General features: G+C 43.0%; 3 protein-coding genes across 4 annotated transcripts in view; 2 read left to right on the forward strand and 1 right to left on the reverse strand.

The window, feature by feature from the left end:
* ptpn18 (protein tyrosine phosphatase non-receptor type 18) overlaps positions 1 to 1,140 on the reverse strand; it is a 43,174-nt gene extending 42,034 nt beyond the window's left edge. Inside the window, exon 1 of the mRNA XM_072681441.1 lies at positions 917 to 1,140. Coding sequence (XP_072537542.1) covers positions 917 to 1,009 — 93 coding nt within the window. The 5' untranslated portion in view covers positions 1,010 to 1,140. The remainder of the gene's footprint in view (positions 1 to 916) is intronic.
* Positions 1,141 to 3,540: 2,400 nt separating this feature from the next.
* Positions 3,541 to 10,777, forward strand: mon1ba (MON1 secretory trafficking family member Ba). Its single transcript, XM_072680814.1, has 4 exons — positions 3,541 to 3,904; positions 5,198 to 5,990; positions 9,776 to 9,923; positions 10,544 to 10,777. The coding sequence occupies exons 1-4, from the start codon at positions 3,541 to 3,543 to the stop codon at positions 10,775 to 10,777; spliced, it is 1,539 nt and encodes a 512-aa protein (XP_072536915.1).
* A 5,694-nt stretch (positions 10,778 to 16,471) lies between these two features.
* The window catches only part of gripap1 (GRIP1 associated protein 1), a 76,979-nt gene continuing 76,330 nt past the window's right edge, over positions 16,472 to 17,120 (forward strand). For both annotated transcript variants that reach the window (XM_072681442.1, XM_072681443.1), the window contains exon 1: positions 16,472 to 16,545. In XM_072681442.1, coding sequence (XP_072537543.1) covers positions 16,504 to 16,545 — 42 coding nt within the window. In that variant the 5' untranslated portion in view covers positions 16,472 to 16,503. The remainder of the gene's footprint in view (positions 16,546 to 17,120) is intronic.

A 17,120-nucleotide genomic window follows, 5' to 3' on the forward strand; every position in this document is an offset into this window, starting at 1 on the left:
ACCAGCTGGTGATTTGATCAATTTCTGCACAATCCAAAACAATCACTGAACCCACACATGTCTGAGATTTAGCTAAAACAAATACGTGTGCAATTTTCTGAACGCAGAAACAGTGTCTTGGGCCTCAAGCCTGAGTTGTCAAAGCCATTTTACAGAGGTGTAGAACCCTGCAGACGTCTGGATCCGCTCACCACCACTGCGAACAGCCCTAACTCGCCAGGTTTCCCTGGAAAGTAACAATTTCACAGCGAACCATCTAAACCCAACTTGAGAAACCTGCAACCAGTATCCTCTGAATAACCTCCAGAACTGCTGTGGACCATCTTAACACCTCCAGCATCTCTCAGGAACCTGCAAGTTATGGATCCTGTTGGGTTTACATGAAACGCTAAGCAGCACAGAATGAGACGAAATCCAGAAAAAGAACAGGAACCAAACAGTGACTCAAACGTAGACTACCTGAGTAAAAAAAACAGCTTCCTTACCAACATATCTGAGGGCAATTGTTTTTGACAAATTCTCAAAAAAGTACAAATGAATTATCATGTACTTGGAGATGTGGGCCTGAGTCGTTGGACCAACACTGGAGCTTCATTGAGAAGTTCTAACAACCTCTGGAAATCAGTGTGAGGCAGACTTTGTGTGTTTACAAGGCAGCTAATAGCAATATAATGATTTCCTGAGGTGTTGTGTTGTTTAGTTTGACTCATAGATCTTTTTTTATGTATTTTGTCATCATTTTTAATATAAATAACAACATAAGGAACCTCAAGCAATTTCTCAAAAACCTCTCAATATTATGCTGCTCAAATTGCACTGCTATGCATTAACATAAAGCCCACAATTAAAGCCCATAACTGCACTACTCCCACTTAAAGCCCAGGTTTTCAGAGAGGAGAGGGGTCGTATAACTCACAGCGTACTCAGCCGCAATAACGCTTTCCCCATCGCTGTCGTTTTCTGACAGAGCCCTCACTCGCTCGATGAACTTCAGTAGGTGAGCTTCCATTGAGGTGCCGGTCGACGTTTCCCCCTTAAAGCTGCTTCAGAAACATCCAACTGAATGTTCTCGACAGGTCCACTGAGGAACACCGAGGTGGTAACACCATGTTTTACAGCAGCCCAAAATAAAGCACGAAGCCAGAGCCACCTGTGCGAGTCTACAACCTCCCAGCTGAGCGCAGAGCCAGCAGATAGACAGGGGGTGGAAGTTATCGTGCAGTCATTCACTTGGTTTCCACGGTGGCTGCGCTCCAATACGCGCAGGTCTGCACTAACTAGAGCGCGTAGATGCGTTTCGGTGTGCCAGGGTTGCCAGATCCAGCAGAAAACCTCCAGATTGCTTAAACGTGCCTCTTAGGATGAGAGAAACCCCCACATAAGCTAAAAAAACTCTTGGCTAAAATGTGGAGTGCTTAAAAGATGTTTGGTCCAATATCTCATCCAATTTGGCTAATAGAGCAGTGCCCATAAAGGGGTCAAAATATGGGGTCAAAAGATGGGCGTCTAATTTTTAACCATAATAATATATAACTGTATATATATACTGTACTTTATGTGCATCATAGCAATTTTCATAGCTGCTGTTTACTGCATGTTATGTGAAAATCTACATATGCATTAATGTAATATGACACAGGCCCTTAATAATGGACGCATGACCTCTATCATGCTCCACCACTGTTCAGTCAGGAGGAGCTGTTATAAAGTGATAGTGGGAAATATTAGGGACTTTTATTGTGAACCGTCAAGGGGAGCTTTATTCTCGGCTGGTCAGGGCACAGAGTTTAGGGCAGAAAAACTCCTCCTTGACCGAGTCACAATAAACAGTCTGTGGATGAGTCCCCGACTGCTTTCCCAGTGTCATCGTGCCCTAAGCTGGTGAGCGTGAGTGCAATTCACAACTGTGAGGAGCTGTTATGAAGTTAGGTAATAGTAATAGGTCACACTGTTTTTTTAAAGTTTAGTCTGGGACTGAAGCTGGTTTATTGTTTAGTCCGGGACTGAAGCTGGTTTATTGTTTAGTCTGGGACTGATGCTGGTTTCTTGTTTAGTCTGGGACTGATGCTGGTTTCTTGTTTAGTCCGGGACTGATGCTGGTTTCTTATTTAGTCTGGGACTGATGCTGGTTTCTTGTTTAGTCTGGGACTGATGCTGGTTTATTGTTTAGTCTGGGACTGATGCTGGTTTCTTGTTTAGTCCGGGACTGATGCTGGTTTCTTGTTTAGTCCGGGACTGATGCTGGTTTATTGTTTAGTCTGGGACTGATGCTGGTTTATTGTTTAGTCCGGGACTGATGCTGGTTTCTTGTTTAGTCCGGGACTGATGCTGGTTTCTTGTTTAGTCTGGGACTGATGCTGGTTTCTTATTTAGTCTGGGACTGAAGCTGGTTTCTTGTTTAGTCTGGGACTGATGATGGTTTCTTGTTTAGTCTGGGACTGAAGCTGGTTTCTTGTTTAGTCTGGGACTGATGCTGGTTTCTTGTTTAGTCTGGGACTGATGCTGGTTTCTTGTTTAGTCTGGGACTGATGCTGGTTTCTTGTTTAGTCTGGGACTGAAGCTGGTTTCTTGTTTAGTCCGGGACTGATGCTGGTTTCTTGTTTAGTCTGGGACTGAAGCTGGTTTATTGTTTAGTCTGGGACTAATGCTGGTTTCTTGTTTAGTCTGGGACTGATGCTGGTTTCTTGTTTAGTCTGGGACTGATGCTGGTTTCTTGTTTAGTCTGGTGTTGATGCTGTTTTAAACATGGAATAAATCAATAATAATAATAATAATAATAATAATAATAATAACTTTAAAAGTGCATTTTCTGATGGAAAGAAATAATTGCATAGCTTAACAGGCTAAGGGAGTTGCTAAGATGTTGCCAAGTGGCCACTAGGGTAAAACTGTATTAACTGTATAAGTGGTCGCTATGGTGTTTCTGTTGGTTGCTAAGATTTTTCAGGTAGTTCATAAGTTGTTGCTAAGTGGGTGCCTTGGTGTTGCTAATGTTTTCCTATGTATTTCAGATGGTTGCTAAGGTATACCAGGTGGTTGATAAGGTGTTGTTAAGTAGGTGCTTTTTATAGGTATTTCAGACGATTGCTAAGGTGTTCTATGTGGCTGTGGCTGCCCAGGCAAAGGTATTGTTAAATGGGTGCTCTGGGGTTAGTAAGGTGTTTCTTGCTGGCTGCTATGGTATTAGATCGTAGATCTCCAGTGTAAATGCTGTGATATTTCAAATGGTTGATATAGTGTCAGGTGGTTGCTAGGGTGTTGCCAAGTTTTTTTTTCCACCCCATGTGGTTGGTTGGGTGTTACTGGTGCAAATATATCAGTGCAATCTTTGCGCTCCATTCATTCCTACGGGAAAAAATCTGTAAACAAATTTGTGGTCTATAAAATTCATCTGACCACTCCTGGAAACCCTGACGAACCTGTAACAATCTTCATAGGAACCCATCGTCCGTCATCTATGGAAGAAGTGTTCCTCTGAAAGAAGGACATAATTTCCAGAGTACAAAGCAAACATTTTAAGGGAAGTGAGAAACAAACAGTATGTTCAGGAGAGACAGTGCAGGAAATGACGATGTGCTACCTGAGAACACCACTGACTCTCTGGAGGAATCCAGTGACTTTACCGCATTTTTATCTGGAGCAGAACTGAAGCAAGACCAGAGTTCCTCGAGTCTGGGCACTGATTGCTCCACTGTTTCCCAAAGTCCACCCAGTCGAAATGAGGAGGTGATGACGGACAGCTGGAGGAGCCACAGGAAGCATGTGTTTGTACTGAGCGAGGCGGGGAAACCCATCTACTCTCGCTACGGCAGCGAGGAGGCCCTGTCTTCTGTGATGGGGGTCATGATGGCCCTGGTCGCCTTTGTCCAGGTTGGCGGTAACACCATTCGGTCCATTTACTCAGGTGAGATTTAAAGGTGGGGTTTTAGTGGCGCAGACATCTAACATGTGTACTACGTTTATTAGAAAATAAGCAAAAAAATGGAATTGACAAGCATGGCTTGGCTTCTGGTGTTTGTAGGCAGACAATATGGACAATTTCCTCCTCCAATACAAAGTTCCAGCCCCTTTTCATCCAATCAGAATGTGCGATGCCTTGTGATTTTCTAGCCTAATATTGTGTAGGCCTCCGTCTTGCCACCAAATCAGCTCTGACCCATTGATACATGGACTCCACTATACCTCTGAAGGTGCCCTGTGGTATGTAGTACCAAGACTGTAGTCCTGTAAGTTGTGAGCTGGGGCTTCAATGGATTGCATCACTGAATTGTGGGCACCTAGGACCCTGTTGCTGGTTCACTGGTTGCTCTTCCTTGGTCCACGTTTGGTAGGTACTGACCACTGCATACCAGGAACACCCCACAAGACAAACCTGCTGTTTTGGAGATGTTCTGATCCAGTCATTTAGCCATTACAGTTTGGCTGATGTAACTGACTGTTCACTTGTTACCTAATATGTGGACAGGTGCCACTGTAACCTACATTATTAATGATATTCATGTCATATCAGTGGTTTTAATGTTATGGCTGATTAATTTAGTGTGGATAATGGATGTTCCATGTAAGTAGCATCAAAACTGAGAAGAAAATAGTGTGGACTGTAACCCACTGGTTGTAATCTATGCAATATTTTATTACCCAACTAGCAACACTATATAGCCAAATGTTTGTGGACACCCCTTCTAATAAATGTAATCAGCATTATTTCAGTTGAACACATTGCTGACAAAGATGCACGAATGCCCACAAACACAGCTTGTCTAGTCCCTGTAAAGACGTATTGCCAATAAAATAAGACTTCCTAGACTGGGCTAGAGGGGTATAAAGCCCCCCAGCATTGAGCTGTGGAGCAGTGGAACTGTGTTCTCTGGACTGATGGATGGTGCTACATCCAATACGTCTGGCATAGGTTGGCGAGTTGGGGATGAGGTGGGGTGGTGATCATCCAACATCCTGACCTCACTAATGCTCTTGCCGCTAAATGCAATCAAATTCGCGAAGCAATGCTTTAAAATCTAGTACAAAGCCTTCTTCCATGGACAGTAGAGACAATTACTCCAGCAAAAGCAGGATCAGCTTTTTTTTTTGATAACCTTAATTTCAGAAGAAACAAAGAATGAGCAGGTGTCCCAATACTTTTGTCCAAGTGGTGTATATGATTTTATTTGCCAAGCTATCTCTTGTCTTCCTCCTTCAGACGGGCATATGATTGTCTTCATGCAAAAGGGGCCTTTGGTGCTTGTTTCGGCGTCCAAGAGTCGTCAGTCTGAGCCACAGCTTCGTGCTGAGCTCCTGCATGTTTACCACCAGATCGTCAGCATGCTCACCCAGGCCAGCATCAATCGCATTTTCCAGCGCAGGAAGAACTACGACCTTCGCCGGCTCCTGTTTGGCTCAGAGAAGGTTCTAGACACTCTCCTGAACGTTATGGAGTCTGAGGCTGGCTTCTTGCTCTCGGCTGTGCAGTGCATGCCTATGGCTCCACCTGTCAGGGAAGTTCTCAGCCAGATCCTGCAGAAAGCGGTCACTCCTAACCTTGTGCTGTCGCTCCTAATCGCCAAAGGACAGCTCCTCTCCATCGTCCAGGAGAAAATGGTCATTGAGGATGCCAGGCTGAAGCCGACTGACCTCCACCTCCTCCTGAACCTGATTCGAGCCTCCTCGGCCTTCCAGGCCGGTGAAATCTGGACCCCTGTTTGCCTCCCTCGTTTCAATCCAGACTGCTACTTCTACACTTACGTCGCCTATCTAGACCCTCCTGAGTGCACCGTCTGCCTCGTGCTACTGTCCACCGATAAGGAGGCTTTCTACGCTGTGGCTGACTGCAAGAGGAGAATCGAGGAGGGGGTCAGGACAAACAGTGCTCTGCAGTTTATCTCAAAAGCACACCTCTGTCAAGTTTGCCATGTTGGCGTGGCTGAGCTGAGGCACTTCCTGTACATGCCCTTTGATGTTCCAGACCACTACGGCCAGCTGCCACAATTCACCAGGTGAACAAGTGTGCGCGTGTGTGAATCTGTAGGATAACATGTGGATGTAATGCACACTATATGTCCAAATGTTTGTGGACACCCCTTCTAATGAATGCATTCTGCTACTTTAAGTTGCACCCATTGCTAACACAGCTTGTCTAGTCCCTGTAGAGAAGTATTGCCAATAGAATATGGAGCAGATAAAGGTGTAGCCAGGCGTGGTAGAGGGGTATAGAGCCACCAGCACTGAGCTCTGGAGCTCTAGAATGGTAGATGGTGCTCCATGCAGTACTTTTGGGGCAAGTTGGGGAGTTGACTTGACCTGACTAAGGCTCTTGGTGTTGAATGCAATCAATGATATCCTCTGAAATCTAGTAGAAAGCCTTTGCTGTGGAGACAGTAGAGCTTTTTTAAAAAAGCAGCTTTTTAAATCACACAGAAAAATTTCATTCGAACCGTGGATTGATTGCACAATTTGGCCGGTCACTTTTCTGCAAGCGTTTTGATGAACAGTGCTTTCTGGGGTCAAGAAATGTCACATGCACAGAAACACCTGAATTCATACAAGGAGCTGTTCTCACACAAGCAGGTTTTTAGCCATGCAGGCCATAAGTCGAAGGAGTCACATGTCAAAATGAACCAATCACGCAACCCCAAACGTGGTCCCAGGAGTAGATAGCTTCCATTTGTGCAGCATCCCATATCAATCTCATGAGTCCATATGAAGCGAACCATATGAAGACCACCGATTTCAGAAGGACCAGAGATCAGTGCTGCGGACCATTCCTGGGCTCAAAAACAGCTTTCACACTTACCAAACGTACCAACCTCAGGGAGCAAGCACTCCCCGGTGAAAACGCCCTTACATTCATGCAAGTAGTGTCATATGAGTCACATACCACATTAGCAAGCCTATCTAAGACCAAGCTCAAATTGGTTTAAGGCCGGTGTGCTGAGATAGACATGCAGTTACCATGATGCTAATTAGTGGGCTATAAACCTCCATCACTTGTGGGCTGCATTAGCCTCGTAGCTTCAGTGTAGATTTCAGACACTACTTGAGAAACTTGAGATACTATAAGCCAGAGTTTCGCCGTTTCTTCAGCAGACTTTCCGAAGCAGTGTTTCATCTGCAGCTGCTGTACAAAGTGCCCGGGTGCCTTTTATGCAAAGGCAATCAAATAAGGCCAGGCTGGCTGATTAGGTTGAAACTGCCACTGCAGTCGATGTGTGGAGTATTGTGGGCTCTGTGATCAGCAACAAGCAGCACATGGCGTGTTAGACGAGCCTGAGGTGAAGAACTTAAGGCCTCTTTGTTCTGCAGCATTTGCTGAGGCTATTTAAAGTCGACCAGTGCACAACTTTAGTAACAGAAATGGTTCCCCCCTCACATGGTTTCCATTGTGCGAATCAGATGATACAGCTGAGAAATGTATTTATCACGTTTATACACCAAAAAGTGCAACCGACAGAGTTAACTTAGCTATTGGTGACATTTTAGCTGTGATATTTAAGCTGAAAACACAACTACAACATAACTACAACATATACTACAACATATACTACATAGCTGAGTCATTCAGGTCCACCTTTTCTGATTTTTTGAATATCAGAAATGATCAAAAACATATCACAAACATAAAACAAAGGGCACAGATGATTTTTCTCTCTGCAAAACAAAACTACAGCAATCATACTCACGGAAACATATAAAGATATACATGTGGATTTATTAATATAGAATGACTTAATGTTTCATTAAAAATATCAGCTAAATTATGGCTAAAATCCCTATAATCTGGAGAACCAGGCCTAGTACCAGTGGTTGCTATATATTCCAAACTCTACTTTTTTTCATGGCTTTTTGGTACTAAACAGAACCATTTTCTAATTTATAAAGAACCCTAATTCATAAAGACATGTTTTAGCATCCATATGGTTCTTTAAGTTGTCATGCTTTTATGGGTGGCCGTATGGGTGGGTAAAATTAAGGCGGGTTGAAGGCCCTGGGACTGGAGATGCCGGTTCCAGACCTGCAGTTCCAAGGCGTGCCTTAGTTTTAGTTTAATGGGAATGCTGTGAATGCTGTAAAGACCTGTGTTTACATTAAACATTAAAAGTGACCCCTGTTATGGCTTGGTGAATTTACTGCTATATCTGTCATAGAAATGACCCAAATACCACTGGATTTGTTTTAATGTAATCAAATTATTGATTACAAATTAAATCTTAATTCCTGACTAATTCCTGACTCAGTTTGAGAGTAGCATCAGAGATGAATGTCTATACAGACTGTGGTGGTGGTGGTATTTATTGTTTCCCTATACAAGAGAATATCATGTGTTATTAAGACGTGTTGTAACAATAACAGCAGTATCTAACTACTGATTACTAATCAGTAATACAGTAATAAACATTTAAAAACTAACTATTAAGACTCATAAAGAGGTCATTTATTAAGGGGAAGAGGGCTGCCTTTTGATTCTGAACCTTTTTAGCCAAAACTTTAACCAAATAAATGTATCTAATTTATAAGATGTTTAGGGAGTGTTGCCCACAAAATTACACGTATTGAATTATCCCAAATTCAGTATAAAGCCTTTTATACTTATATACTAATGTAGCCATTTTCCTTATAGACAGTTTTAATTAATTGATCTATCATCTACAAGCACAACTTGCGTCCTTAAATATAATAATATTTTACTTGAAAGTATTTACAAATGTAACTTATAGGACCAAACACATTTATTTGGAGTAATAAAGCATATTCTCTATTAAATATCTACACAAATGGTTTGATAAAGATGTAATCTAATGTAATTGATGCACTTTTTAATTCAAGGCAGAACGTAAAAATTGAAGAAGACGCTAAGCTGTTTGCTAAAAGCGAATGAGCTAACATGGAGTTATTAAAAACAACGGACATCTTTGTTATATTAGGTAGTTTACTACGGCATGTCCTGGAACTGCTGGTCTGAAACTGCTGGTCCAACACCAGCAAGTTCTGCAGAGCGTTTAACGTATAAATGTCCGCCTTAAACAGGTGCGATTGCGTAACTGCGATCAATTCACTGCAAGTTGGAAGGGAAGTAGTGTGTTGCCTTTAAAAGTAACCTCTGTTTTCCAGAAACGCAAAGAAAGTCAGTGTATTTCAGTCAGTTATGTAGTTGAGATCTTCACTAAAACAAGTGTTTACATTTCACGCCAATATTTAATCAATGCAGGCAAAGGTTTTAGCAGCTACTCCTACTAAAAGACTGGTCCCTGTCTCTGCCTCTGTGCCAAGACTAAGCAGCCCGGCCTACCTATCCTCATATCAAAGACCTATTTCCAAATGAAGAAGGAGGTGATTTGTCAGTTGACATAATTGCAGGAGCTCAGTGAATCTCAGGGAATTTATGTTAGTATTATTATTACTATTATTAATATTAAAAATCTTAACTTTTTTACAATACAAATAATTAAAAACTGTATAAAATATATTACTGTAAAATATAGTTTTTAGCACTTTTCTTAAAGAGGGTATCAGTCTTGCCTCAAATAGTGATTTCCACCATATACACATTTGTTACATTTTCAGGGTTGGCGTGGCCCGGGGTGGTGAGGTTTTGGGGCCCAGTGTAATATAATTTCATGGGGCCCAAAATGCCTGTCAGCGCCGCTGTTTAGAATCATTAGCTATACTAATGAACCACTGAAAAAGAGCCACTTTAGAGAGTGTTGGGAACCTGGCCTGAGAAACAGTGGTCACCACTTTATGAAGCCAGCACTCCATGACCTAATCCTTGTGTATGTCTCAGTCCAGAGGTAGAGGCACCGTACACTACAGAAGAGGAGCGGGTTCGTCTGATGGACCTGTACCGACATCTCCACAGCCGAATTCACAGCACCTCACGCCCCCTTAAACTTCTCTATCACTCCACCCAGAGGGAGACCCTGCTAGCATGGGTATGGTAATCCAGACAGAGCTGTTTTTGTTCATGTAGTGTATTTGCAATTTGGATGCAGCGGTTCAATGGGGTTTACAGGACCTCTACTCTTTTGGGAAGACTCTACTTTAGCAGTAAGGATGCACGAGAGCATTAGTGAGGTCAGGTACTAATGTTGCATGATTATTTGTGGATTACAAATGCAACTCCAGATCATCCCAGATGTACTGGTTGGAGGTCCTTCAGTCCGGAGAACACAGTTCCACAGTTCCACATGAGCCTTGGGTCACCATATCCAATGGTAATGATTGGCTAAAGGTGCAGGGCCTATAAAGCTTTCCAGACTCTGGGCAGTGGAGCTTTATAGGCCCTACACCTTTAGCCAGTGATTACCACTGGATATGGGTGCACCTTAACGTAGCTGAATCAGCAGAGGGATATATTTGAATATGTAATTATTTGCATAATCTTAGCCAGAAATAGTGGTAAAATGCCATTTTTAAGGTTGTCATATCTCACAGATCTATTGAATAAAATAATTGTAAGGCTCTGGATGGGTTATCTGAACCCGAATCAAGGCACTGTATTTCTATTAGAACAACCTAAGACCTAAAGTCAGTCCTATCCTCTTCTCTACAGGTCACTGGCAAGTTTGAGATGTATGCCTGCTTTAGTCCACTGGTCCCCAAGGCCTCAGCTATTGCTGCGGTCACTAAGCTGTTGCGGTGGATCAAAAAGGAAGAAGATCGTCTCTTCATCTGTTCTCCCCCAAAATACTCCACCACCCCACAGCCAGGCAGGAGCTTCTCCAATGGCAGGGCCAGGGCCGACAGGCAGGAGGCATCAGACAGCAGCTTTCTCTCGCTCTTATAGCAACAGCAGCTCTTAAAGCTCTTAGGAATTCTCATCTTTTCACAAAAGCAGTTGATCAGGCAAGACATGCTTGTTATTTGAGGTTTGCCTTAGCTTAGCTTAGCTTTGATGCTATTAGGCTAACGTATCTAACAAACTGACATTAAGGATAAATGCAAGGCAAACAATCACTCTAAAGAAGACCAAGATGCATTAACAGCTACATTACATATCTTTAAACCAGCATTACAGTAGGGTGACCACATGCATCACCCTAGTGTCCGACCAAGTGGATGTAAGTTGCGTAAAATGTCCAGGATTTCGCTTTCTTAAATTGTTACTACAGTGTTTGCATCTACAGTGCTTTGTATTTGTTGTGCAGATTTTTAAAGCTGATTTAAACACTTTATCTTATGTTGCTTTTGTCAAATTTCTCCCAATTTGGTACTGCATGTCAGTATCCCCATAGCACTAGTGCTGCTCCCGACTCTCAGAGGGTAAGGACTTAACACACGTCTCCTCTGATACATGTGCAACCAGCCACCACTTCAGTTTGAGCTGGCAGCCGACGCGCCCGGGGGTCCCCAGCTCTACCACACCAGCCAACAGATGCTTGTGCCGGCCAACATCTCTTAAGAGCGATGAGGAGAGAGGGCACCATCCACCCACCCAGAAAGAGCATGGCTAACTGTGCTGTCTTGGACTCTGGCTGCTGATGGCAAAGCGGCGCGGCTCGGGATTCGAACGGGATTTGACGCCCAGGCCATGGTGGCAGCGCGTTAGACAGCTGAGCCACTCGGAGCCCCTAAGCACTTTAACTTCTCTTCAATCCCACCTTCTCTCCACAATACCTGCTCAATATGTGCTGCATCTACACAAGCAGTGGTCAAAACTGCAGCCGGAAAAATTAAAGTATTAAACTAAAGGAAAATGGCACTAAACAATAAATAGGTAGGGGATAAATTTAAAAAGTAAAGTAAAACGTACTAAGGTGTAACAAGAGCTGAAGAAGCTGAGAGATGTGAAACAGATTTAGTTGAAAGATATAAAATATAGAAAGTTACAGATGACCTGAATATTTACAGAAAGAGAGAGAACATCTGTACAGGTGTGCAAATAGCTGTTCAGTCCGGTTTGGTACAGTTCAGTTGTATGTTTTGAGGTTTACAGTGGGAGGTGTCCACTGTGGTTGAGGAGCGCTACAGCTCTGGGGAAGAAGCTGTTAGCATGACATGTTGTGCTGGTTTTGATGGACCGCAGTCTTCTACCCGAGGGGAGTGTCTGGAAGAGGAGGTGTCCAGGATGTGAGGGGTCAGATGTAATTTTGCCAGCACGCTTCCTCACCCTGCTGGTGTAGATCTGCTGAAGTGACGGCAGGTTACATCCAATGATCTTCTCTGCTGTCCTGATGATGCGCTGGAGTTTGGCTCTCTCTTGTGAGGTGGAGGAACCAAACCATATGGTTTTGGAGGCTGTGAGAATGGACTTGATGATCGCTGTGTAGAACTGGATCATCAGGGTCTGTGGCAGGTTGAATTTCCTGAGCTGTCTCAAGAAGAACCAAAGGGGAGAGTGGCAAGGAAAAGCTCCCTCTGGAGGTGGAACCAAGGAGGGAGTAACTGTGAGTAACTGTGAATAATCACAAGTTAAAATGCTAGCTTGAGGAATCCAAAATTTGTCTTATAATGTCTCAGTGTAGTTGTGAGAACCAACTTCATGCTTCTCCAACTTTTTAAGAGATAAATAGACAGGTGTCAGGTAAAAAAGTACAAATACTTCATTCCCTACTTCAGTAGAAATGTTGGTTATCTAAACTTTACTGGAGTAATTATTTTCCAGTCGACTTTTTACTTCTACTCCTAACATTTTCACCCAATTATCTGTCCTTTCTACTCCTTACATTTTAAAAATAGTCCCACAATAGTGGGGACGTTAGGGACAATGTCCCAACTAAGCTCCACATTTACACTCCAATAAAGCTTATTGATCACACGCCTCTGAAGTTTGACTTTTTGCAGCATTACAAAACTTCTAGACAACTAATCCTCACATTTTCCTCCATGAAGCTCATGTTGATGCTCAGTAGAGCACAGAGACGCTCCTTTAATAGAGCTGATATTACTGAAATGCTTCATTTTCAATGGGCAGATCTGCAGCTGAAACAGGAGCCTAGTGCAGCCCAACATTTTAATAGAACATTCTCTTCATTATGATCTTTTAGAGAAATGGGTTTTTGGGGGGTAGTGCACTATAGACCCCTGTGGCGCGGCCTAAGCTTTTGGCATCTGTTTTCCTTCCATTACTTTTACTTTTCAACTTTAAGTAGTTTTGTAACCAGTACTTTTACACTTTTACTGGAGTAAAAAGCTTCAACTTCTATAGAAGTCTTTTTAAACCCTAGTATCTCCACTTCTACCTGAGTCATAGATGTGAATACGTTTGACACCTTTGTAAATAGATGATCGGTCATTGGGCTGGACTAAGCTAAGAGCCAAGAGAGGAGCAGCTGTGTGTGTGTGTGTGTGTGTGTGTGTGAAAGAGAAAGAATGAGAGTTAGTTATGAGATTGAATCCATATTGCAGCATGAATAAAGTGTAATCTACCCTCTGAGTTTAACAGTAGTGACGCTGTGTTTACATCTCTAAATAAAGCCGCTAATACGTCACTCGGCTCTGTGGAGAGAGAGAGAGACCTCCGGGAGGAAGTGGGGGCCAAACGTGATAAGATGAAAAAGGTTCACGCGTTAAAGTTTTGCAGATCAATCACGTTAACTTATAGGAATAATTAAAGTAATGATGATGCTTATAGTAATAGTAGCAAATAGTCCATGTAAAGTCCAGTGTAGTCGGTAGGCCGAAAGCAGTAGCAGGAGGGTGGGTGCTGATGTCTGAGCAGCTGACGTCGGGCATCAGCAGGAATGCTTGGTGTTTTTAAGTCACATGAATTGTCACAAGCTTCTACAGCCACCAGTGCAGTTTCAGCATCTGATAGTGAGCATTTGTAAAAGATTAGTGCTGTTAAATCCGTTCAAAATAAACTGAACTCTCTCCCCAACGCTCTCTTTGAGTCTTCCTTCGAGTCTGATCCTTCATATCAGTGCCATTGCCCTGGCTGTGAGTTTGTGAGACTGTTTCCTGTAATAAGTAGGTTTTTTTTAAGCCATTTAATGAAACACTTGCCTCTTTCTTTTTTTCTTGGGCTGCTTTTGACAGAATGGCTCATTAGATTGAGAATTTGAGCAAAACAACATGACCAGAGTCTATCAGACATGATCCTCCTATTAACGTTATCTTTCTTAAGGGAACTGTTCACCAAAGAACTTTGGTATCCATATCGGGAGCAAAGGTATCCATAATGGGAGGTAGCTAGTCAAATAGCACGTTAGCTAGTTAGAGTGTTAGTTAAGTAACTCACAGTAACATTAGCTGGGCCTTCTTCTGCCAGTGCTTAAGCTTTGTCTGGCCTGGGGCTCGGCCTGCAGTGCTCAGTATCCACATTCCTAGAGTCAAAAACCTTTACATCATATTTTGGAGACCAAGCATGCCTTAGCCACTCAGCCACATTTGGGTAAGGGAGAAACTGTAAAGGTTGCTACACAAACCAGGCCTCCTGACTGTGGTCTTTCCTGCTCTAGTGTCGGCGAAAGGTTCACTCCAACTCGGCGAGCAAGAACCCTAAACCCAGGTGCTCGAATCTCTTCAGCGGACAGTGAGAGGACAGCATCGCTATTCGGTATGCTACGCATCATGACTCCTGTGAGCCGCTGCAGTGCCATAAACAAGGCTATATATGCAGAGCTCATCATGCTTATCACAGGCCATAATCCATAAACCATAAACGCAAAATCAGTGTGTTTCACCCATTGGGTTTCAATAACAGGGTTGTAAACAGGGTTGTAAAACCACATCTGGGCATTTCCGAGGCTGCCTTTGCTGCAGAAGCAGAAGATTTACATTTACATAGAAGGCATTTAGCAGATGCTGTTCTCCAGAGCGACTTACAAAAAAGCTTCACTGTTTACTCAGTAAATAAAATACCCCTAACTAGTTTTTATCTAGGCTAAGATCCAAAGGATCCCTCTAAAGGTCAGTATGGAGACCACAATGCTCGACTCTACCCTCGCCCAAGTACTCTCAGAAGAAGTGTGTCTTCAGTCGGTGGCGGCGGCGGCGGCAGCGAGTTGGGGAAGTCCGTTCCTCCACCACTTCTGTTCCAGGACAGAAGGACAGAAGACCAGAGGGTGGAGCTGGATCTATATCAGTCATAAGAGATGAACTGGTAAGCAGAGTGGGCGATACTGGATGTGGTTTGACCCCACCTTCTATACATCTGGACAGCTGTTCCTTACTGTTCCATACATAATACTCAATATTTAGACTTGTACAGAGTTATAAAACAACTTAAAATATTAAATAAACACATTTAATGACATCTTTACTTCCATCTCCACATCATAACGTCCTCAGGTGGACTGTTAATGCAGCACGCCACCTACTGGACAGGTGAGCAGTAACTTACCTAGCTTATTAGGCGTTTTTAAATGCATGAATGCATGAATGGAAAAATATTTTCATAATCCATAAACCATAAACGCAAAATCAGTGTGTTTCACCCACTGGGTTTCAATAACGGGGTTGTAAACAGGGTTGTAAAACCACATCTGGGCATTTTCAAGGCTTTTACATAGAAGGCATTTAGCAGATGCTGTTCTCCAGAGCGACTTACAAAAAAGCTTCACTGTTTACTCAGTAAATAAAATACCCATAACTAGTTTTTATCTAGGCTAAGATCCAAAGGATCCCTCTAAAGGTCAGTATGGAGACCACAATGCTCGACACTACCCTCGCCCAAGTACTCTCAGAAGAAGTGTGTCTTCGGTCGCTTCATAATGCATAATGTACAGAGTTATAAAACAACTTAAAATATTAAATAAACACATTTAATGACATCTTTACTTCCATCTCCACATCATAACGTCCTCAGGTGGACTGTTAATGCAGCACGCCACCTACTGGACAGGTGAGCAGTAACTTACCTAGCTTATTAGGCGTTTTTAAATGCATGAATGCATGAATGGAAAAATATTTTCATAATCCATAAACCATAAACGCAAAATCAGTGTGTTTCACCCACTGGGTTTCAATAACGGGGTTGTAAACAGGGTTGTAAAACCACATCTGGGCATTTTCAAGGCTTTTACATAGAAGGCATTTAGCAGATGCTGTTCTCCAGAGCAACTTACAAAAAAGCTTCACTGTTTACTCAGTAAATAAAATACCCCTAACTAGTTTTTATCTAGGCTAAGATCCAAAGGATCCCTCTAAAAGTCAGTATGGAGACCACAATGCTCGACTCTACCCTCGCCCAAGTACTCTCAGAAGAAGTGTGTCTTCGGTCGCTTCATAATGCATAATGTACAGAGTTATAAAACTATAAAATATTAAATAAACACATTTAATGACATCTTTACTTCCATCTCCACATCATAACGTCCTCAGGTGGACTGTTAATGCAGCACGCCACCTACTGGACAGGTGAGCAGTAACTTACCTAGCTTATTAGGTGTTTTTAAATGCATGCATGCATGAATGGAAAAATATTTTTTTTTTACCAGCTTTCCTTCCACTTGTTGCATGTTTTCTTGGAAATATATGCATGGAGCATCTGAGTGAAGTTGCTGTGTATGTGGAGCCTCAACACCCCCTCTTGGTGGACCCATAGTGAGCTCCTGGTTCCTGTGGGTGAAGATGGCGCAGGCTCTATCAGAAGAGGAGTTCCACCGTATGCAGGTTAGTCGCCCTGCCCGTGTCTGTGTCTGGTTAATCAGCCGCTGTGGGATTTAGCTTTTAATATGGCAAGCTGCTGATGGGCTTCAGGCAGATTTTTCGGCTGTATCTTAAAGAATTAGGGGGGTAATCTCGGCAGCAGGGCCCTGTAATCTGCACAGTCTGCTGACTGCTGCCGTAACGTTGGTCCAGCCAGCTAGCTAGCACCGCCGGTTAGCGCCCGAGCTAATATTGAAACTAATGCTCGTGTAGGCTTTTAAAGTGTTTTAACATCATATATTAACCATTTTATTTAACCATCTTTCTCATTCTGGTGGTTAGACTGCGTGGCAATATGCTTGGCTCGGATTTTTGATCTTATTAGTAACGTTAGCTGCCTAATTATGAGTTAGCTGGCGCTAGGAAGCTAGCTAGCATCCCCGTTAGCCGGCCAACTAGCTCGCCTTCCTTAGCAGCAAAACATACCGATGTTTCGTTCATTTAATCACCAGAATCGGCTTCAGTTCGCTCAGGGAACACTGTAGGTGGCTTAAGCACTGCTTCAGGTCCCAAACTTTAATAGTACGAGCTCGCAGGAG

The sequence above is a fragment of the Salminus brasiliensis genome, chromosome 6, assembly GCF_030463535.1.
Source record: "Salminus brasiliensis chromosome 6, fSalBra1.hap2, whole genome shotgun sequence".
NCBI lineage: Eukaryota > Metazoa > Chordata > Actinopteri > Characiformes > Bryconidae > Salminus > Salminus brasiliensis.

Excerpts from the sequence above, each read along its gene's own strand:
- mon1ba (XM_072680814.1), top strand. The coding sequence starts at position 3,541 with ATGTTCAGGAGAGACAGTGCAGGAAATGACGATGTGCTACCTGAGAAC. Across the intron at positions 3,905-5,197 it reads CATTCGGTCCATTTACTCAG|ACGGGCATATGATTGTCTTC; the intron begins GTGAGATTTAAA and ends TTCCTCCTTCAG. Across the intron at positions 5,991-9,775 it reads CAGCTGCCACAATTCACCAG|TCCAGAGGTAGAGGCACCGT; the intron begins GTGAACAAGTGT and ends TGTATGTCTCAG.